At 35.7% G+C, this 24,684-nt stretch overlaps 1 protein-coding gene across 1 annotated transcript in view; it reads left to right on the forward strand.

The window, feature by feature from the left end:
• The window catches only part of LOC127445306 (VPS10 domain-containing receptor SorCS3-like), a 424,873-nt gene that overhangs the window by 311,840 nt on the left and 88,349 nt on the right, over positions 1–24,684 (forward strand). The window contains exons 5-7 of the mRNA XM_051705291.1: positions 21,118–21,191; positions 22,315–22,379; positions 23,431–23,549. Coding sequence (XP_051561251.1) covers positions 21,118–21,191; positions 22,315–22,379; positions 23,431–23,549 — 258 coding nt within the window. The remainder of the gene's footprint in view (positions 1–21,117; positions 21,192–22,314; positions 22,380–23,430; positions 23,550–24,684) is intronic.

A 24,684-nucleotide genomic window follows, 5' to 3' on the forward strand; every position in this document is an offset into this window, starting at 1 on the left:
TAAAATTCTCAAAAAAGTTCGCAAGGTCACGTCATTTTAATGAAATTAAGCTGAAATGGTTGTATACATTAGGGTCTTTCCCACTGGTGGTACTAAAGCTCGTTTTAGGTACTTTTCCCTGCTAGTGCTTTTTGTTGCTTTTGCACCTAAGGAACTATAGTTCCTCGAAGCCAAAGCTGTCAGTAGATGGCTCGCACAGACCCAACACTTACAGTGCAGTATTAATATATTGCAGTATACAGTATATTAATATATAAGTATAATATATGTATTATATTAATATATACATATTATTTACTTTTAATATTTGTAGTATTTTAAAGATTCAAGTATTTCAAAATAATTGCGTAATTATGCTAAATTAGCTGCTTAAATAAAGGACATCTTGTGGAGGGCTTGCTTCTGTTTCACATGACAATAAAAGACTGAGCACAAGCTGGTCCTGAATAAATTATTTAATCAATTACAATAATGACAATTGTGCATGTGCACAATATATATTTTTTTACTCTGTACTTGTGCATTGTGGGATTTAAATGAATCCAAGTGGCTCGAGTGTTTGATTACGTTCACCAATATTCATTCAGATCCATTTGATGATTCAGTGACCATTTCTGATAATGCCAGAAGGTGGTGACAAATGAGTGTCTTATGTGAAATTAGTTAGTCACTGAATCAATGATCAAAAGAAAATTGTAATCCTTTAAAATTTGTATGTCTACTGACCTACATAGAGACTTTAGTAGAGGTTTTAAGCATAAGAACAAAGCGAATCTGTAATTTCCCTACAGTTTGTGAGCTGCTGAGCATGGCTCAGACAACAATAATAGTCTTATAATAATTATGAGTTTCAATAACGTCCATACATTTTCATGTATTTCAAAACTTGACTACATGTCTTTTCACTTCATTAAAATGCCTAAGTGTTCAAAGAACACAGCAGTGTCTACATGTCTATTCACTTCATTAAAATGCCTAAGTGTTGTAAGAACACAGCAGATCTATCTTTTTCCCTACAGTTTGTCAACTGCACACCAACATAGAGGTAAAAAAAAAAAAAAAAAACTGATATTAAAAATAGCTTTACATATATAACACAGATCAAGTAATCTGCTTAAACTGGCAAACAAAACCGATCAAACTATTACCTCACAATTTTTATTTTTTTTAATCGGCATCACCCGATAAATTTTCCCCTTTGGACGATTTGTTTCTTGAGGGCTCTGAGAATCACCTGTTTGCATGTGAAGTGACTGAGTCATATAAACAACCAGTCACGGTTCGTTTTGTTGTTACATGCCATCATGTTACTAAAATAATAGACCGGTGTGCAACACAGTCTCATGTAAACAGTCCGCATATCAAAGCCAATCAAGAATGATATGCCGATAATATCTCTCGTTTGTGTGTTCCTCATCTCTAGATTATTAATTTAGATCAACATCAATGCTGATAAAAAATAAAATAAATAAATAAAAACATGGATAAATGAGCAATGATGAAAGCAGCTTTGTAAAAATTAACGGAGCTGTGTTGATTAGACTGTCTGACTGTTACATAAGGGTTGTTTCGCTCATGAAATTGGCTGGGTGATTGCTGGATGATCGCTCAGTCAGCCCAAAGTAACACAACACAAATTTGGAATCGGTATAGGTTTAGCTTGGAAAAGTACAGGGGACAAAAATCACCTTTTTAAAGAGTGCGGGGGACGTGTCTCCCACATACCCTGCAGCTGCTACGCCCTTGGAAGGTGGGTAATTAAACTTTATTATACACTAAACCATCATTAAATCTAGTTTTCATGAGGGAAGTATTGTGTGCCTGTTACTGCATGGTTAACTTGCATCAGGACATCTTTTTTAAGTCAATGAGTGAGTATTTCGGTACAGTAATTTATGTTGAGTCATAAAAGCCTTTATTGTAAAAGATTGTGTTGATAAATAGGTTTATAGTGCATTTTCAACATGTTGTCCACTGAGTTCAGTGTGTGCAGCGTGGTTAAAGAGCACTTTTCGCCACCTCGTCTCATCTCTCCGGCTGCAGTACGGAGCACCGCACACACGGCTCATGAGCCCAGTTTAAACTGTAACCTGAAGACAGGCTGCTTCCGAAAACTGGAAAATGATGCCTTCAGAGGCTGTATAAGGTTGGATGAAGGTAGGATAAAATAACGTGCTTTTTAAACTGTTCAGAGAGTTCCATTCTTCCAAAAACACTGTTGTTTAAACCATTAACTGATAAGGACGCTGCCTACATTTTCCGATGCAGCCAAAGTTCATATAAAACAGCCCTAAAACAAACAAAAGTGTAGCTCCGATCCTGGCGTCCTCTGTCGGTGTCGTTGATTTTGTTGTTGTTGTTTTGAAACGTGCGTGCAAATAACGTCAGAATAAAAACGGTTGATACTAGATGAGTTCGATGGTACTTTATGAATGCAAATGCAACAGGGGAAAGTTTCCTCGTGTGACCCGTTCCTCGTAAGAGTTCTCATCTAGAAAGTTACAAGGGAAAAGTACCAGGTCTACATTTCCCAAAAGCATCGCAAGCTTAAGCTGATCGTAGAGACCATTGGCGCCAATGGTGTCTAAGGCTTGTAGCGAATTTGGTAGAATAAATGTACACGGGATGGGTTAAAGTGCCCATGTACCTCCACCATTATATGTAGGGAAACAGTATGTGTGAGCTAGGAATTAAATTAAACTGTGCTTATTCTACATTATTATGTAAGGAAATTTATAATGGAATTAGTCGCGTTCGACAACCATTATAAATTAGATAAATTCTCCACCATTAAAATCATAATACAATGTCTTGTTGTATCTGCTCACAATTTCTATTGTAAGTAATTAGCTTTAATAAGAGAATTATTATTAATTATCTAATTGGAGTTATATTATTCTCATGGCTTATTGAAAATAATATTACACATATTTAGGTACAGCTTTAAAGCAAAATCTTTTAAAAACAGGGATGAGATTATTTATCAAAATATACCACCGTCAAATGATCTTTAAAAGGGACATATGAATAAATAATCACAACTCGTTATAATTAATTATAAATATTTCATATAAATACTTGATGTAGATGAATTAACATTACAATCAATTAATCTGTTCGTTCAGCGAACACTCAATATTGATCATCTATCAACTCTCAGAAAGGATATTTTTCATGGCCACGGAAAAATAACTTTTTCTTAGCATGTAGCTGTGATCAAATCATTAAATTGACATTGATTTACAAGCAGACCAGAATTAACTCGCAAGAATGTACACAAAAGCTTTATTTAACTAAATCACGAACACATAACTTATCTAAACAAACACATACACACAAATCACGCATACAAGGGAAATGGAAAAGTGAAAGTGAATGACACCGGAACAGAACAGGAGAATGAAGCACCCAGATGCTGTCTCAGGAGAAAGTCTTGATGGTTCCTTGAGTCGATGGTGTTGAAGTTGCAATCAATTTCTTCCGTGTTGAATGAAGAAATGATGATGAACTTGCGGTGTTAGTTTGACTCCGTTATGCTCGAGGAAGTTACACATGGCTTGATTTGTTTGAGGCCTGCCAGCCCGCGACTTCGCGGTCGGACTGGGTGTTTCCGGTCCCACACGAACAGCAACCAGGAGAAGGGAGAGAGAGAGAGAGAGAGAGAAGAGAGGAGAGGAGAGAGGGAGGTCACTCCGACAGTGCCCTTAAATCCTGAGCGAGGCCACTCCTCTCAAGTTTGGCTTGACCAATGAGAAAGATGCAATTTTCCAGCGGGAAAAGTTCCTTTGTTTGGAAGCTGACTCATTTTCATGATTAGAGTAAGCTGGCAGTTTGTACCCCTTTATGCTCTGATTAATATAAAAAGCATATAATGCATGCTATAAGGGGGTGCTATACACCAATGATTAGGGCATCACACAAGGATTAATTTGATAGAAAGCATGATACCAATAATTTTACATTATCTAGTGGTTCTGTCATAAAGCATGCACAAAATGGTATACAGTACAAAAGACACTATATGAGACAGTAATAATCATACACACAATGTCCTGGGGATATGCATGTTCATTTATAGAACAGTTTGTCTATAAATTAATGAAGAAAAGTCTGTTTTATGGGCTTTATGTGTCTTTCCTATGGGGGAATGGAGTGAGCTACTTCTCCCCACATTCCTTTGCTTTTGCATGTGGCTACCTGGAATGTCTCTGAGGTCCACTAGTTGCTGGACCAGTGTCAGCAAAGGGGGAGTAAAAGCTGATAATTATTAGTGGGAGAGTAGACATCTCAGAGTCTGCTTGGGCCTACTTGGACCTTTGCTTGTTACGGTCTTGAGACGTCTGTTGGATTATTCTTTAAATAATGAATAATTGTGTGTCTGATTGGTCCAGATGCTACAGCTTATGATGCTTTTGGGGACAGCCAAGGACTGTAAGTGGGAAAGGGCCTATTGACTTTAGTTAATAAATTAGTTAACAAGAACTAACTGTGAATATATAATACTTTTACAACATTTATCAATCTTGGTTCATGTTCCTTTCTACACATACTAATAAATTTTTAACTTTACAATTTTATACGTTTACATTAGTTAATGCATTATGAGCTAACATGAGCTAACATTGAAAAGTAATAAAAACCACAGTTAGATAGTGCTCATAACATAATTTCAGTGGCCATTCGAACACCTGCCTTGCACTACGCACCAAAGTTTTAATGCTGGCCAACATGTCCAGGAATGATACAGTTTGCTGGATAAATTGGAAAAAACCCGCTCATCTCATCTCTAAGTATGCACATTTGAAGCTCTGTTAATTCAGGTATACACTAAATTACTTAGAATTCTCCTCTGCATAATAGTGCTTTTGATAGTGCACTAGCCACTGTAGAACAGCAGAAGATGCTGGAACCCTGCAAGTAATCTACACTGTCATTAGCCCATATAATCCCACCGAATGGGGTGAAAGGGGTCTAAAAGCAGTTGTTGATATATTTTACACAGAGTTGTCAATTGTAAGACAGTGCATATTCTTTTTTTTTTTTTTTTTTTGCATGAGTGGTACAAATAGTCACATGACCAGAGCTATTTAATTCCACTGTGCTCCTCTCAACATTGGGCGTTTCTCAATACCAAGTGCGCCAAATTCGGAGTTGCGTACTTAATAGTTCCGACCTTGACAAGTTCGACTCGGGAGTACAACTCCCGAGGACGGGAGGACGCAGTACGGTCATTCTGCAATTGGAACTGTAATGTATATTTACAATAAAATGAAATATGACATAAAACAACCCTGCTTCTTTTCATTTTCATTTTAAAAATATTAATATGTATATATTTTGAGTGTTCCAAGATCTGTAGCCTACATATAAAAAGCCAGTGGTGGGAAAAAGGTTGTCGTTATGGACTTGGTGAATGAATGAGGAGAAACAAAATGAGACATCAGACATTAGAAAATTAGACAAATAGCATCCAAATGGATCAGACCAGATTGCCAATGGTGCGCTTTATAAAGAAGCTGAAGAGGAGGCTGCCCAAATGAGGAGGCAAATCCATCAAAGTAGAGTCAGTATGTGGTGGAGGATGGAGAGGAGACGTGCCATATTTGCATCTCTCTTGCTTTGTACGTTTGTCTAATCATTATGCTTTTTTTGTTAACCTGTCTACGCGTTTATATGTTTACTTGGTTCACCTAGATAAAAACTAATGCAGTTTAATATTGTATAAAGTCTTTATTTAATGTTTTAGAGAGGTGTTGATTTATTTTTTGTGTCAGCTTGTGGTGCTGTTGAACTATACTGGGTTATACTGAGATGTGTTCTAATATTTAGTCTATCCTAATTCACTTGAATGGGATTGAAAAACACCTCTCAAAAACAGATTACATAAAATACTTAACCTCAGCAAGGTTATAATGTTAACATTTATTGCAGGGCTGTTGTATTAGACTACATTTGATTTATAATAAACTGGCAAGTACAGAGGAGGTTTGACACTTAATAATATTGACATGGATTAGCCTACATTCCACATACATACCTGACGTTTGTCTTCTTGTTACTTAAACATCAAGAGGTTGATACTCAGTCTGACAGACTTTGTACAGTTAGGTGCTCAAACATCGATATACATTAATGCTAAAAGTACCTGAACCTCATCTGTCATGGACATCATTAGTCATTAACCAGGACAGACTTCAACAGAAACAGGACCTTGCTGGCCATGAGGCATTCCACTGTGCTGCCAGTGCCATCGATGGGTGCCACATCAAGATTCTTCCTCCTGCAGAGCCACTGAAGAAATGTTACATAAACAGAAAACTTTTCCCCTCAGTGCTACTGCATGGCATCTGTGATCTCTCTCTCTCTCTCTCTCTCTCTCTCTCTCTCTCTCTCTCTCTCTCTCTCTCTCTCTCTCTCTCTCTATATATATTTTATTTTATTTATTTTTTTACATATTTTGAATTGTGCTGTGTTCATTTTCTGTTGTAGGGTAGGTTGTCTGTAAATGACTGAAAAACAATAAATACTTCTGAATGAAGCATATTTTGTCCACTCATGAGATATTGTGATTAATCGCGATTAACTACAAGAAAACATGGAGTTAATCATGGTTAAAAATGTTTTTAATATATATTAGGGCTGTCAAACGATTAACGTTTTTAACTGCACCTCCATATAATGTATATATAATTACATTTTATAAAGATGAATTAATGTTTTAAAAATGTATGTTCATTGTAAGTTCAGGATACCTAATGCATTAACAAATGTTAACAAATAGAACCTTCTTGTTCCTTAAGTGTTAAACATGAATAAAGAAATCAGTGAGAGACAACAGTAAAATCTATCCATTTTCCTTGTTTTAATACTGTTAAGATAAATGCATGTTTGCTTGTCCTCTGTGTATTTGTCTCATTTTGGACCCATGTTTCAATTGGCCTAGAGGCAGCTGTTATATTCATACAGATAGAAACAATGCACAATTTGTGTGATATTGCTGCCAAATCAGGTCCAAAAGCAACACAAAAACATGTTCAGTAAATGTTGCTAGTTAAAATTTGAGTTACCAACATGAGCACCATGGCTCAAACATATTAGAGCTAGGCCAGATCACCATAACAATTTTAATCTGGGAAATGCACTGGTCCAAAATTATATGCATGCAAACGTGTTTAACCTTGTGTTTGTGTGTGCATTCCCTCGTTTCTGTGCATGTGCTATTTCTTCTCTACCACGTCTGTGTAAGTCCCTACGTGTCCTCTCTTCAAGCTGGCTGAGTGTGTGCATGAGCAAGGAGCGTGTATGTGCACCTTTGCCTCTTTGCTGTAAAGTCAGTTGTTCCAGTGCCGTCCGAGCTGAATTTCTCAGCTCACTGCACCTCCAGATGGTGCGTATCTTTAGCCGGATTCCCGTCTGTCACCTCTCTGTGTTTTACTTTACCCTTCATACCTCGCGTGAATGCCTCCCGATGAAGCCTCCCAGGCTTTCTGAAGCTCCCTTAATGTGGAAACACAACTCCAGTGCCAAGCCAAAAGGCCACTTAGCCACTCAGAATATTTATGAGGACTAATAGTTTTGTGTGTCTTCTGTATATGTTTTACATAGTAATGACGAAATGCTTAATTGAGGCACTTGAGCCTGACGTGTTATTGTGATGAATTATTCAAATATTTGCGTGTGTGAAATGCACAGGAGTCATTTTTAGGGACATATTTACATTTCAGATTTTCTTTTTTTAAATAAGTACTATATATTTGTGTTCTGGTGATGTGTGCAGTGGTTAAAGGTGTAGTTTATCCAAAAATGAAAATGATGTCATTATTTACTACAAGCACCATTTTTGTGAAGGTCTCGGAAGGAAACTTGGCACATCTTGGTGCGGCAATAAATAAAGGAAGAACACACTTTTTGTCTGGGATTTGACATTTTTTTAAGGTAATGCTCTAATGAACATGGCATTGCAGGTATTACCTAATGAGGAAACTATTTTCAGAAGTACTTCCAGTCTCTATTTATATATTTGTCTATTGTTAGTTTGCTTTTTGAGGGCATCATGCTATGCCAGACAGAATTCTGGAAGTCTGTGCCTTTAATAGAGTGTTTAATAATATAATCTGTTCATTAATATTCAAGGTCTGACTGCCTCATTGGGCTGACAATACCACCTCATCAACTGTTGTCCCAAAACAATGTACAAATGCACTTTCCTGGTGCTTTCCTGAAGTAGGTTTGCTATGACCGTAAAAGCAATAAAAAAATAAAATAAAAAATCCATCTCCGGAACTCTTACTCTCAAAGCTAGATTCCTTCCAATGTCTGTTTAATTTGCTGCACAAAACTGCACAACATTGCATAAATCGGGCTAGTTTACACTAGCCTGGGATCACTTAATAATAAAAGACATGCTTTACATGCTATACAATAATTTCTTCAATTATTTTGTGTTTTTGCCATTTAAACCTAAAATAAACTATAACCTAAGCGAATTAATCTATTAGCAGATTAACCCTAAAATGCATGCATTGCATCTAATTTTTGTTTAGCTAACAATCCCAAAATTGCATTATCAAAGGAATAGTTCATACAAAAAGGAAATCAATCTGTCATTATTAACTCAACATTATGTTGTTCCAAACTCATAGGATTTTCTTTCTTCTCTGGATCACTAAAGAAGATGTTAGGAAGAATATTATGGACTGACAACCTCAGTCACCATTCGCTTTCATTGTATGGGAAAGAACAGTGTCAGCATACTTCAAAATTTCTCATAAAGTTAGTCATAAAGGGTTTACAACATTATAAGAGTAAATGTATACAGAATTTACAGTGCATACAGATGCATCTTATTGTATCCCATAACAAATTAGCTTCTAATTGCATCCCGTAAAGAATATTCCTCTAACTGTCTCACAAAAAGAACATGCATTTAATTGTATCCCATAAAGACTGTGTATCCAATTGTATCACGTAAAGAATATGCATCTAATTGTGTCCTAAACAATATGCATTTAATTGTATGCTGTAAAGAATATGCACTTAATTGTGTCACATAAAGAATATGCCTTAATTATATCCTGTAAAGGATAGGCAACTCATTTTATCCCCCAAATAATTTGCATCTAATTTTATTCTGGAAAGAATATTCATCTAATTTAATTGTATCCCATAAAAAAAGCATGTATTTGTGTCCTGTAAAGAATATGCATCTAACTGTATCCCGTAAAGCAGGGGTGGGGAACCTTTTACCTATTAAGGGCCAATTGAGTATTTGCAAAATAATTTGCAGTTCAAACTTGCAATTTCTGATTGTGGGTTGAAATTAAAGGCCTGATGTTCCCCACCCCTGCTGTAAAGAATATGCATTGAATTGTATCCCATAAAAAAATAGGCATCTAATTGTATCCTGTATGGAATATGCATTTAATTTCATATTAGATCTAGTGGAGTAAATTTAGTGGTACATTTTAGGGTTGAAATGATGTGATTAGGATAAAAGTGAGTCAGAAACCTCTTCTTATTTTTGCACATTCATTATATTAATATGGGCTCATATTAATGAATGTGTCACACTTATAAACACCCGTGAGACAAACAGTTTTGGCAAACTTACTTGAGAGTGATGGGTTAGAGAGGTGTAATATTGGAGGTCTGTGTGTCACAGATAACTATAACCCAAAAAAATCCCAGTGCATAATTTGCATATGCTATTTCACCGTGCTACCTTCTTCTGCAGTTGTCTCGGGATCATGATCATGAAGCATGTTCTTAGCTTGACAGGGAAATGAAGAAAGAAAGGATTAGTTCAGCTGTTTCAATTGCAAGCTCTCTCTGCAGGATGACAGATGATTTAGAGTGGTTATATAAGTGCATCAGGAATTTATAGCTAACTTAATTAGCCAGTATAAAAGTGAATTATGATAATGGTCAGACATAGGAACAATAACATTTGGTTGCTCATTTCCATAATTCCATAATCTGATCACGCCCCCTAACTTCCCCTACTTCTGTTGTATGTTTAGTAAAATGAAAAACATAATTATATTGCTATTGCTCAACTATTTTTTTTTTAAGAAGTGGGACTTAGAAAATGGTATAGAGTAAATTTCAGATGTATATTTTGTAGTATAAACAGTTCATTTAGTAACTAAATCCAGTTAGCTTTAAAATTCTAAACTTTCTGGCATTTGATTTGTTTAATCTGGTGGTATACATCAGGATATACCAATGATGTTGAATTGCAACCAATTGCTCTCCCACTCTAAAACAGTCCTGATTACTATGTTAGAGAATGATGTGTTAAAATTATGGCTGAAAACTTCCAAATTGCCAGTATCGCTCTCAATTTTGCCAAACTAGTTATTGTTTCGGATTTTGTGAAATCGAGTCTCTTCTGAAAATCACACCTGAGCAAGCTAAATTTGTCCTCCTGCTTCAAATCTGAGCTATAAATTGGGCTAATTCTGCCATCTGCCTTGCTAGCATAAACATTTTGTGCTTGACGGATCATTTAAACACTGTTGCTGAGACCTCTAAGACTCCAAACACCTGGTGACTTCTGGAAAAAAAAGCTGTTAATCTGTTCTGAATTTCATATTCGCTTGTTGATTTGCTCTAGAATGTATTGTATCTGCTACAGGTATATTGTACTAGTAGCACTTGTTTGTTTCTGTAAAGAAAGCACTTCATTTCTAGCAGATAGCAATCCAAATTGCATGCTTGACATCTGTTGATCACAATGGTTTCACGCTTTTGTAAATCGCTCTGGCAAAGAGCATCAGCTTAATCCCTTAAATATAAATGTAAATGTTATTTCCTGGCTACATAACATTTACAGTTTCCTCTACTAAATCAACAGTAATGTCAAAAAACTGAGATGTTGAACTAAAATGTTAATACAGTAAGTGCTGTAAAAGTATTGTCCATTGTGCTTTCGGGTTAACTAATGTTAACTTATGTTAACAAATACAACTTTATTGTAAAGTGTTACAGAATCAACAGTTATAAGCTGTCTTTGCTTGGAAATGTGAGAGTTTCAAAGCAAACACTTAGATGAGGTTTCAGGCTGTCGAGGTGAGTTGACATGCTATAAAGAGCATGATTCTTTAGATGAAAGATGTGAGGTGTTGCGGTAAGCCAGAATAGTATCAATCATTCACTGAACATTAGATGATCCCTTAGAGAACTTCACACTTACTTAAAGGGGTCATCAAACTTACCATGATATCTTGACATATAAGAGTTCATAGCACTATAAAAACATTCTGTAAATTTCAGAACCGAAAACTTCTTCATTAGTCTAAAAAAAAAAAAAAAGGTTTTATTGAAACCAAGGTGCCAAAATGGCTTGTTCTCTACTTTCTCCTCACTAATATGTCATAGTGAGGTATTACGTCAGCACAGGCCAGCTTCTGCATAAACAGATCAACGCCTACTTTATCGTCGACAATGCTTAGGCCCGCCCAAGCAGGTGGCTGAGATTATTTTTGGAGCAACAGGAGGTGTCACGATGGCCACAAAGATGTCAAGACGTTGTGCAGTGCCAGGTTGTGGGAAACTAGATCTCTTGCCTTTGCTTCGCAAGGATTCCAACATTAAGAAAGAGTGGCTGACGTTTATTTTTAATGAAGTCCTGGGTCGCGTCGGTAAGAATATGTTTGTTTGCTCACTTCATTTTACCGATGATTCTTTCACAAACAAGACACAGTTTGAAGCCAGGCTATATTGGACCCGACAGTGATGTCGCAACAAACAAGTGTGAGCATCCATGTTAATTGTTTTGCTTCGTATGTTACAGACTGTTATAAGTGTACTGAGTATTTGATTTGATCCTAGTGATTTTAGATGCTCGTGTATTAGTTTTAATGCACAGGGATCTCTAAGCAGCATATATTTTCTTGTTCTGTTGGCATGATGGCACACTTGCCACAAATGCACCTAAAGAGTATTGATATCAATATATTTAGACAACCTCTTTCCTTTTTAATGAAAACATGACTCATTGTAATGAACAACGTATGTGTTTGTCACTACACTTAATATATGATGAAAGACGATTATATGACGAACGACAGTGCGACAAACACCGGCGAATGTATCCTGTATAAGTTTACATGTTACACAGTAAGTGAATCCTTTCACAGTTATAAACATGATAGCACCATGTATTTACACTTTATTTGGTACTGTCATGCCTCAGCATTTGTAAAACACGGAAATGTTTCACCGTTGGAAAATGCCCCAACTATGTAACAAGATACACACCGTTGTGTCGCGTCTTGGTTTAAACAAGAATAAAAGTAATACCAATTACACAAATAGACAAGTAAATTACTGTGATTACTTACCACGCTGTCACAGACTGCAGTATCCGTGGTGTTTGTGGAGGGGGTTAATTCGAGATCAGACTCTGGCTCAAACATGTATGGATGAATTCCTCCGGTTGTCATTTTTTTAACCATCCAAAGTTTTCAAAACAACACCACAAGCGCGTAATGGCGGGGGCATTTACACTTATCCACATGCAAAGATGTTACCCAATCACAGCAGTGGGTGTTTACACTGAAGTATTCAAGAACACACGCCCCCAAAAAAGAGCATTTGAATCAGAGGCATAAAAACTGGATAGAAAATGAGCAATTATTCCTCAATTATGACTACTTTTAATGAAAAAAATCACACTAACATTATAAGTGGACCTCAAGAAACATTATAAAATAAAATAAAAATCCACTTCATGACACCTTTAAGACTCGAACAAATTGCCCCACTGATAGGTTTTTTTTGTTTGTTTTTTTTGTCTGTTTCTTCTGTAAGTTGACAGTGATGAGAAACAAGACCTTATGTTTCAGAGCTAAAACGCAGCAACTATATTATAAAAATATAGTGTGGACGATGTGACCAAAATCTGAATAATTTTATATTACAATATATGTTTTGTGATATAAAATTATTATTATTATTATTATTAAAATTAAAAGTATTATATCACAATATAGTATTTCTTTCTGGAAAATAAATAAAAATGGGTTTATATTAAATAATAATATTGTAATGTCTATTTTTGGATAATCCAGTCAGTGAATTAAATATATAAATTAAAACTACTTCCTCTTTTATAATTTTGTCTTTGGAATTTTATCTTTATCTTATTAGGAACTTGATGGATATAAAAAAAAAAAAAAAAAAAAAAAAAAAAAAATCAGCTTGGTTTTAAATCAACCTTCCCATAATACTTCACATTATGCCACAATTAAGTCTGATATGTTGTTGAATATTATTGTTATTGTAAACTTTACTCAAGAAAATTAACATATATTCAAAGCTATGCAACAAATAAAATAATACATATCCAATGAAAATAAACACTTAATGATTTAAGTTATCTCTATAGAGAATATATGAATATCTGAAGGCAAACATGGCAGGGTTTGTTTCTTAATATCTAATATAATTTTAACAGAATTTTTTCAAAGGTAATAATGTTTTGTTTAAAAACCCTATACTTTGGCACATAACAGTGTTGTAACTGTTTTCCTCGTCAGTGGTGGTTAAACTGTAAGGCTGTCTAACTGTTTGATTTTATTCAGTGATTTAATGTAAAAAAAAAAAAAAAAGAAAGAAACTCTTAAGTTTTGTGGTATTCGCCGCGAGTGATCCCGCTCTGCGCTCTCCTGTCTCTGGAGCACAAATATCGGGAAGCCTGCTGCACTTGCCCACATTTTCGTGCTCCAGAGATAGTGTGTGCAACACTCATGTGAAAGATAGATGTGTGTGTCAGATGAGAAGCAAATTTAGTGCTTATGAAGCACTGAACGCAAGATAAATGTCATTGAATTTGCTGAAATTCATTTAAATTTTCAAAGCCAGAAAAACCCTGTCCATGTCTCTTCAATTCTCTTAATCTCAAGTCCTGCCCACTGATAGATATGCACACGGTGCGCACGTGGACACTCACATATCGCAATATACGCAATATAGCAAACTCTCTATCGACTGACACTTTTTATCCTCGCCACGATATATACCGCCATATCGCCCAGCCCTAAAGTAAAATAAAGAAATATTATGATGTAAAATTAATTAGAAATATTTCAAAGTGGGCTCTCTTCATACAGTGTAAGTAGCTAAGTAAATTTGGGGCATTGACCATGTGAACTCATTTTTACAAATGGTCAGACTTCTTTGCTTATTTGCACATCCTGGATAACAAGGATCATTAGGATTAGCATTTTGTTATTTTTATTTATTTATTTTATTTTTTTGGAAATCATTGCCGACTCGACTGTATGCTGTTATTAAAGCAAAATGAGGGACATATCAAATACTAAGAAATTCTCAAAATCATATTATTATTATTATTATTATTATTATTATTTTTTTAATTCAACTTTCCACTCAAATTGTTGTGGTGATAATATATTTTTTCTCAAATTAATTATTTTCTTGTTACATGATATTAAATGACTGGTAACACTTTAAAATAAGGTTACATTTGATAACATTAGTTAACAACATTAGTTAACAATGATCAATACTTTTACAGCATTTATTAATCTTGGTTAATGTTATTCTCAACATATACTAACACATTTTTTTTTTAAGCAAAAGTTGTATATGTTAACATTAGTTAATGCACATTGAACTAACGTGAACTATTAGTAGTAAAGCATTTACTCATGTTAACAAATGCAACCTTATTATAATGTGATACCAAATTACTTATGCAATGTATTATGTCCTGTCTTTTCCTTGTCTTCCATGGTTATCCCTCATCCTCCTCCTACAATCATCCCTTGTATTCCCTCTTCCATCTCTCCATCAGAATTTAATGGAAATGATCCAAGTGTTCAGGGCATTATGCAAATATGAGCTATAGATTTTCTTTTCATTATAAGTACAATATTAAAATCAGCTCTCATCTCCTGGTGCCCCTCACCTCCTATTAGAAAGCATAGGAGTCTCCCCGTTGGCTGTCACCAACTGTCACGATTGCTTGCCACAGCTAGTGGTTTATTGATGTAAGTGGGAAGCTATAAAGCTGACTTTGTGACAGCTCCGAGCTTTTAAAATTGAGCATGTCATTGGGATGATGAATGACTACAGGTTGAGCTCACCCAGAGGCACAATATGTCATCGTCCACGCTTATGAGGGACCCACTGGTCCAAGAGGCTCTTACACCGACAACGGATATATAGTATGAGCTGTGCCAATCCGGTCTCTTTCCACATTTGGACAGACTGCGTTAAATGTGAAAGGCCTGACATAATTCGAGATTTGCTCTGAATAAGGAAACTAGTTTTGAAAGGTATAAAAAACTGACAGGGTACTAAAACTCTCATTTGATTAACTTTGGTATTTTTCTGATGAGAATGATTTTTTTTTTTTTTATATATATATATATATTAGAGCCCGACCGATATGGGATTTTTGAGACCGATACCGATTTTAGAGAGGGAAAATTCACTGATTACCGATATGGTGACCGATATAGCTAATTGTTGAGCTGGAATGAAAACAGACCTTTTCTATGTGGATTGTGCACCGATTTTGCACCGATATGACTATGCAAAGGTACTGCTTTCTTAAACAAATATTTTCATCAAAAAACATTTGACATTATTATTATACATAGTCAACAAATTCTAGAAATGAACACTGAGAAAATAAAGAATACATAAAAATACAATAAATAGCTTAATAAACATCAGTACTGTTAGTATGTCAATTGCTGACCACTTAAAGAATAAATAAAATAAAATAAAAAATCAGTACTGTATGTTCAGTCAAATGCTGACCATTCAAATAAAGAATAAATAAAACTATAATAAATAGCTAAATAAAAATCAGTACTGTATATTTAGTATAAGTCAAATGCTGACCATTTATATAAAGAATAAATTCAAATAAAATAAATAGCTAAATAAACATCAGTACTGTTTAGTATCAGTCAATGGCTGACCATTTAAATAAAGAATAAATAAAAATACAATAAATAGCTAAATAAACATCAGGGGCCGGTTGCACCAGCTATACGTATGTTACAACTTAGCCTAGTTGTGGCGTAAATGGGCACTAAGTCACAATTTATGCTCTACTAAATATTTGACCGTTGCACCATTAAACTTAGGTAGGATGTAACCCTACGTATAAACTAAATATATGCGGCAGCCTCCAACCAGGAGTAACTGATGGAATAAAAAAGCAGACTCATTTAATGACATCAATGAGCTCATGTTTTGGTTGACAGGCTTCAGTCCTTTCGACATATATGATGATGTTGGCATTTACACTCATTTACATTTACGAGACAGAAAAAAAAAACTTACTTTTAAGCGGCTCTTCAGCATGAAACCATTGTAACGGTGCCGTTTTTAGGGTGTGTTGCCCGGTGTCAAGTTTCAACACATTCAAAATATATATATATAGCATATTAAAATGAATAAATGTCTATTTTTCCAGCCTGTTGTATTAGTATTTATCACCCCTCATTTATTTTAGATACAGTTCCTATATATTATTATTGACACAGGGTAAATATACTATTTATTAAATCTACTTTTATTATGTATCCTATTTTAATGTCTGGAAAACCAGAATTGTAAATATTACATTTTATAAATGCAATGACTGGAATTGTTCGGTTGAAGGGGGTACCAAACTGTGAATCCTGAACAAAACAGTTTGGTGAATACATATTTACACGCTGACAAGGTATGAAAGTAGCTACATGGTTAGCTAGTTAGCTGTAAGCTCGTTGCCACGGAGAGTAAAAGATGGATTTTATTTACTTTCCAGCATTGTGTCTTACCAACTAGGTAACAGCAAAGCATGAAATCAACACTCACCACACACAATCCACCACCACTCTGATGTTTACCTTTCAATCTGCTACATTACTGACTGCACTGACAAAATATAGCTGGCTAACAGCAAACAGACATGAGTGACATGGTTGTCAGGGACAGGGTTAACGTTATATAAAATGACGGGGTCATTTTTTTAATTAACTTTCCAGTATGTATTTCACAAACTAGTTAGCAATTTAATGAGAAGAGACCACTCAAATCCGCACCGTTTAACTCCGCCCTGTCTGCAGAACCACCGTCAGCTCAGAGTCAGCCCTGTAAACAATAGAGTTGGAGCGCGCTCTGCTGGACAAACTACGCTATGACACCAATTCTAAAGCATTGTTTTCTGCATTATATGTTCTGAAAAAAAGTTTTCATATCGACGCATATCGGTAAAATATACACCGATACGGATATATCGGTGAAAAGCTAATATATAAGGATAATATCGGCTGTATATTAATATATACTGTATATTTATACAGTATATATACAGTATATAATTTATTTTTATTCTAAATGAAATATTTTGACACTATCTGGTTGTTAAACTTTGTGGAACATGTATATAATTCATTTGACACCTGTGTGAACAAGGGGGCAACTGACTTCATACATCCACTTTAAATTACCTTGAGACAAGTTGGTTAAAAATAATGGCAACAATTTTGAAGTTCTGTGAAAAGGTCTAGCATTACATCATTTGAGTGCAGACTGTCTTTTTCTTGCCACTTGGTTTTGATAGTTTGTATCTACTACAAGGTTACAAAATGTGACAATTTTCTGTGTGATTTAAAGGGATGGTTCACCCAAAAAAAATAAGATTATGTTATAACATTCTGACCCTCATGTTGTTCCTAACCCATATGACTTTTTCTTTTGAGGAATGTAAGGGGCCGTTCAAACCGAACGTGTTTTTCCATCAGTCTTGTCAGTTTTTTTTTTGTTTTGTTTTTTTTTTGTTTTTTTTTGTAAACATGCGCTAGTTGGACGTCTTTGACCATTGTGGCACATCTCGATGTTTTGTCAGTGTCCTGCGCTGGAGCGCCTTGTTTTTTTAGACTCTGTGTCAAGTAAAAATAACTTCATCTGTTAAAAATGCGCCCCAAGACCCCTTAATTTTGCTCTATTTGTGGTGCTGCCTCAATTTATTTTTATTTTTTTATTTTTTTTGTGCATGGATGTATTCGATGTGAACGCTCCCTTTGGCAGTATGCTAGTCACGTTAACATCCAATGTCAATGCATCTTTGTTCTGTACAATTTCCTATTGCGTTTCACAGAAAAAGTCATAAAGATTTGGAAACAGCATAAGGATGAGCAAATTATGCAATAAAGTCACAATAATTACATAATTGTTATTTTTAGGTGCACAAATGCTTTAATTGGCCAAAGGGGGCCACTGTACTGTATGTCTCCACGTAATGGCAAAACAAAATACTGCTGCTCTAGCTCCACCGTACTTTTAAGACAGCTATGAGAAATCTTTCCACAAAACGTAACGTTCCACTATTCCTCTATTTATTTATTTTTTTACAGATATATCGGTTTCAGTTTTTTTTTTTTTTTTTTTTTTTTTTTTTTTGTCCATCTCCATGCATTAGCCATCAATAATCATAATAAATCTTAGTGGAAATAGGCCATGGCTTGACTGGGTCTGTGACTTCTCTTTGTAAGACAAGAATAACAGTGTGCTGTTCCCAGCAGGGGGCAGATCAACAGTGGCATCAATCAGAGTAATAGGAACGCGCCAGGCGTTGCCATTAATTGTGTGGCTGGGCATGCAGAAACACAATTAGAGCAGTGGAAATTAGGCCATGTGTTTAGCAACTTGTAGGGGTCATGCTGGCTTTCATGTACCCGGCTGGTGAGTTGTGTAGCGAGTCAGTAAAGGATCACTCTGCACTTTTTTGAGGGCATGGTCAATATGTCTTGTGTTACGCTTCTGTCAACATTATGTATGGCAGAATAGGACCTTAATCTATGGGTCATAAGTTGTATCTCCTGATGGATGCAATCTGTTCTCCTTCCTCATTCATTCCACTGTTAGCTCTATTTCCTTCCATTTTTTTCACACCTTCTTCCTCTTAGTACTATTTTTGTTGTCCATATTGTTTTCCATTTTGTCACTTTTATTAATAAGACAAAGAGATATAGAGGACACTGTAAATGATGGGGATAAAATTCCCTCAAAATTAACAGTCTTTCTCCTCTGGGAAATATTAACTCTACACAGAATTTTGTCCAATCAAATTCTTTCTAAAATAAGAATGTCAGAGTACATCACCATGTACAGCCTGATCTCATTAATATACGTAGCTATTTGTATGTTAATATTTGTAACATTTAAACGTATGTACATGTTTGTATGTTTGGACAGACAATAAAACGTACAATATGGACGTTTGAAAGCATCTAAAACGTAAGCTTTTTTACATATTTACAGCTTTATAAACGTAAAATATTGACAAATCCATTACAAATATATTTGATACACAAATCGATTATAAATATATTTGTACATTTTGATTGTTTTATATATAAACAGTAAAACAGTTTGAACTTTAACAATTGGAGGCATTCTTCTCAGAAATTCTGTCCTCAAAAGCATCAGTCCTGTTATTGGGTATTTGTGAAATGCGCCCAGCTCCTATCAGTAAACAGCTTGTAATGCTAACTCTCTTTGTTCTGTCCTAATGTAATGCTCAGCGACTTATCAAGATGTAAAACACAATCTTCAGGCCTTTGTTTGACCGTTATGGTTCTATTCCTTTGAAGATGCGAACAGCTGCATCAGTTTCTTTTCTTTTTTTTTTTTTTTTTTTTCTGAATATACTGTATAAGTAATATGCTATGTCATTCTTCTATTCAAATACTTACATTTAATCATATCATTTACACTGGGAATATACAGTATGTTACCTCATACCCATAAAATAAATTTAACATCAAATCATTTTTTTTTCCTGTGATAATAACTAATAAATTAGTTTATAAGAGAATATTAAGAATTATGTCAAACGTTATAAAAAAGAAAAAAAAAGAAAAAAAAAAGAAGTACACACCGTACATACAGGTTGCCTCAGAATGCAGAAGAAAAAAAAAGAGAGAGAAAAACATAATATCCCTAACAGATCTAGAAAAAAAAGCTGCAGCTTAGCTGCTCTGGAAACTGAAGGCACAGTCTATGTTCTTGTCCTCAGATTGAGTTTACTGACTAGAACACACATTGAGGCAGAAATCTTGGATTCAACCTCAAAATGAATTCCCTCAGGGCCTGTGTGGACTTATCCATTAGGACTCCCTTGAAATTCACCTTGCAGCTTCAAGTCCAAATAATTCCATTTAGACACATTTTGATGTGTGCTCTGTCTCACGCACTGTCAGCTCCAGGTAATCGCTTAACCTCGAATGATCTGTGCTTTCTACTCCTGCCAGCATTTTCTTTTTTTGTTCCTGTCTGGTATATGTTCCCTTCCTGTCATACTCTGGAATTTGAGTGATAATAATGCGTAAGATAAATTTGGAAGTATAGTACTTTGATAAACATAATATGTTTGATATAGGCATCAAAAGGAAATATACCATTCACTCTGACTTTTTGGTACACAAACAGATAAAACAGGAAAGTGGCCTAAACAAGATGTTAAAGTTCTAACCAACTTCTCTTGAAGACCCCAAGAAATCAAAATAGGAGTTTTGTGGCTTTTATTCCATGTCTGTTAGCTTTGAGACCTTGATATGCACTCATAAAAGTTGAAATATGTATAAACACATTTAAAATATGCAGTCTGTCTTCCTTTTTCGGAAGAACAGACCAAACATATTGATGACTTATCTTGTGCTTATGGGACAAACCCTTCAATATGTCCTGTCCCAACTTCCTGTTTCGATACGAAATGCTTCAATATGGTTTCTATTTAAACATCATTCAAATGGCACATATTTCTTACAAATAAAAGACCCAGTATATATTCTCACTATGCATGCCCAACCCTAATGGTTGGTCTTAATGGCGATTTCCTTCTTTACCCATGACAATTTATCACTTTAGTGCTCTACAATGAGCCATTGGAAAGCACCACGCAATGATTCAACTATGTAATAAAATCCAAATCACAATTGTGAATCAGTTTTATTCAGAGAAACAACTCTTAACTGAAATGAAAATAATCTGACTTCACAGTTCAAGTTAACCGAGCGGATGATTGCAGATTTTAATGACTTACTGTTTTTTTTCTCTCTTTACTTTTCTTTTCTCTTCCTCCAGCTATACAGCTCGTTTGACTTTGGTCGAAAGTGGCAACTAGTTCACGAGCGAGTGACTCCGAACCGCTTCTACTGGTACATGATACAGTCACAATCACACCTCATCTCCATTTCTCAGACGTTGTCACTAGCTTACAATTTTCTGTCTGAACAGGGGGGATTTGGTAGAGTGCTGGTTGACATTGACATGATCCTAAGATTTTGAGCAACATGGTTGCAAAAAGGTCCATGATTTGTTCCCCTCTTATGCTCAGAAAATGGGCAGGCTGTTGTGCATTTCTACATGAGGTGAAATCTGCATAACTGTATAAGCTTTAAGAGCTTTGTTGCACAACTCTTATTCATTCAATACGGAGACAATAAACGGAAGATACTTTGAGGATAAGAGAGAATAAGCATGGCAGGAGAAGATGGGAAGAAAATAGAAGCATAGAGGTGGATAAGGAGAGCATAAGAGAATGGAAGATTGTAGACTCATCATTGCGTGCATCTGCAATAATAAATATTTGCATCATCTGTGCACTTTCTAGTAAGTAGCTTTTGTAAGAAAGTCCTCTACTAAGAAAGTAAATGTAAGTGAAATATCCTTGCATCAATTTTGAATACATAATATTACATACTTAGCACAATCCTAAATAATGCACTTGCTATCCCCTTCTTGTGCAACCCAATGCTAGCCGCTGAAGAACGTCTAAAGTTGGGGGAGGATACAGAGCTTTTAGCTGATTTATTTAAAAGTTGTTAATGAGGCACAGAGAAAGTAGTATGTGGTTCCGCCTACCTGAGCTAAAATAAACTCTTTGTCTTGCAAATGGTAGGGTTGTTTATGGGGTGTGTTTTTATATGAATACATACACCACACACCCACTCTCACATTTCCAACAGGTGTCATCATTCTCATTCCCATTGTACTCCATCCCTAACACCCTCCAACACACTGTTATGCACAAATACACACCTAGAAATACATGGCTTTATACATACCTTTTGCTGCTGAAATAAAATGTACTTTGATTCCATTTCCCATCATGTGGCATTTGGTGAAGTGGCAGCCCACAAAGATGATCTTAGTTTACTTGGCTGGATGAAATGGACCTTCATTAAGACATCTATTATGAAGCAGTGATTTTTTTCTCCTTTTTTGCTGTCCCTTTAAATAAAAGTTGTTTCTCCTCCCTGTGGTGTGTGTCCAATGCAGGTCAGTAACTGGTCTGGACAAGGAATTAGATCTAGTGCACATGGAAGTCCACACTCCTGATGGCCGTGAGTCCTTCCTTTATTTCTTTCTTTCATTCTTTCTTACAGTATCCTGCAATAAATGCTTCTTCCTTCCTTAATTTTCCATCCATATTCTCCTACTGTATCCTGCTGTCTCTTGTCCTTCCTTTCTTCCTTCTTCCTTCCTTCCTTCCTTCCTTTTCCATCCATATTCTCCTACTGTATCCTGCTGTCTCTTGTCCTTCCTTTCTTCCTTATTGCTTCCTTCTTCCTTCCTTCTTTCCATCCATATTCTCCTACTGTATACTGCTGTCTCTTTTCCTTCCTTCCTTCCTTCCTTCCTTTTCTAACCACATTCTCCTATATATATTGTCCCATTCCTATTTTTGTAAGGTTTATTTGCCCCAAGCATCTTTAACTTTCTCCTCTTCTAAATTCATCAAAACATTACTGCACTCTTTTCTTATATCCTGCTCTTTCTATTTCATCCCCTTTAACTGTGCCTCATCTGTCTCTCCTCCTACGTGTCCAACAAAACCTTGCAAATACTTATTTTCCTTTTCTCTCACTCCCCCCCATCCCATCCTCTCATCCTCTGATCTATAATGCACTCCTTCAACCTAATGTCTGAAGGGAGAACGGATGAGAGGAAAGGCAGTGAGTTTGTGGATAGATCCTTAGGCAGAAGATAAAACCACTCCTCCAGCCTACCAGACAGGATTACCTTACTGATAAATACACCACATGATAGCAGATTAATACAGAACCCAATCGTTCCAAACCTGTATGACTTTCTTTCTTATGTGGAATAAATAATTAGATATTTTGAACATTTTTAGTAGTCGTTCTTTCCCATGCAATTACAATGAATGGACACTTCAAGCTTCAGAAATGACATATAAACACACCAAGGAGAATTTGGGATGATTCCTTTAATGCTGGACAGGTAATTTCAAAACTTGTGTGACCTATTTATCTGTATTTCTGGGGCATCCTTAGAGATTCTGAGAATCAGACAGGCGTTGTTGGACTGAATGCCTCATCAAAAATCTAATTAACAGCTAGTATCCTCTTTCTGTCTCTCTCTGTATATCAGACTGCCAGTATGTGACATGCAGGGCTCAAGCCTGTTCTGAATCCAGTCAGACATATCCATTTCCCAGCTATATTGAGACCAACTCACTTGTGGTTCAGGATGAATACATGTTCGTGCAGGTATGGAGCTCACCTTACTATGTTTTAGTCTTGTTTATATTTGCGTAGGACTGCACCGCAGAACTTTGTAGCATGCTCCACATATTTCCACACATTATGTAATGTTCTACAGATACCTCAACCCTTGCAAGCTTGTTTGTTCTTAAAAAAAAGAAAGAAAGAAAGAAAGAAAGAAAGAAAGAAAGAAAAATGCATAAAATATCCATTTGACCTCAAAGATATCACATAATATCACATAGTGGTTCTCGCACTCAATGGGGCAGGTGGTAAGTTGTGCATGGATCGCGGAGGGTAGCATGAGCCTCCACATGTTGTGAGTCTCCGTGGTGTCATGCACAACGAGCCACATGATAAGATGCGTGGACTTGACTGTCTTAAAAGCGGAGGCAACTGAGACTTGTCCTCCGCCATCCGGATTGAGGTGAGTAACCGTGCCACCACGAGGACCTACTAAGTAATGGGAATTGGGCATTCCAAATTAGGGAGAAAAAAAAATTAGCCCCATTCACCTCCATTGTAAATGCCTCGTTGTAAGCATGTTTTTTTTTTAAGGAGGGACGAGTCAAAATTATGATATATATACACAGTGTTGGGGAGTAACAAAATACATCTAACAGGATTATGTATTTAAAATACAAAATATAAGGAACTGTATTCCACTACAGTTACAGTTTAAATAATTAGTATTTAGAATACGGTTACATTCAAAAAGTATTTTGATTACTGAAGAGATTACTTTGCATTTTATTGTCATTTGTTTAATTTAATATTTAGTCCTTTCAGATGGAAAACATTTATACCTTTAACCCTTACCAGTCGGAGCTTTCAAATTTGGGTACAATTATTCCCATGGTTCCTGTCTCAGTATCTTCACCGTCCAATCACCGATTTTATTTCTTAAAACTGCCAGATACTCATGACAATATAAGCTAAAAGCACATATGATTGGTTAAGGGGTTACTGGGCGTGAATAATAAATTTATCGTCATCATCGTCATCCTCAATTTGCCTGAGCGGAGCCAGAGAGGATATGCCGGGAGATTACTTCCAGTGTTGGACTTACTGCTTCAAATTGAAAACTGAGGCAATCTTTCGAGGTAAGACAAGTTATTTAACATGTGTTGTCAATATTGTC

This window comes from Myxocyprinus asiaticus, chromosome 8, assembly GCF_019703515.2.
Source record: "Myxocyprinus asiaticus isolate MX2 ecotype Aquarium Trade chromosome 8, UBuf_Myxa_2, whole genome shotgun sequence".
Lineage (NCBI taxonomy): Eukaryota > Metazoa > Chordata > Actinopteri > Cypriniformes > Catostomidae > Myxocyprinus > Myxocyprinus asiaticus.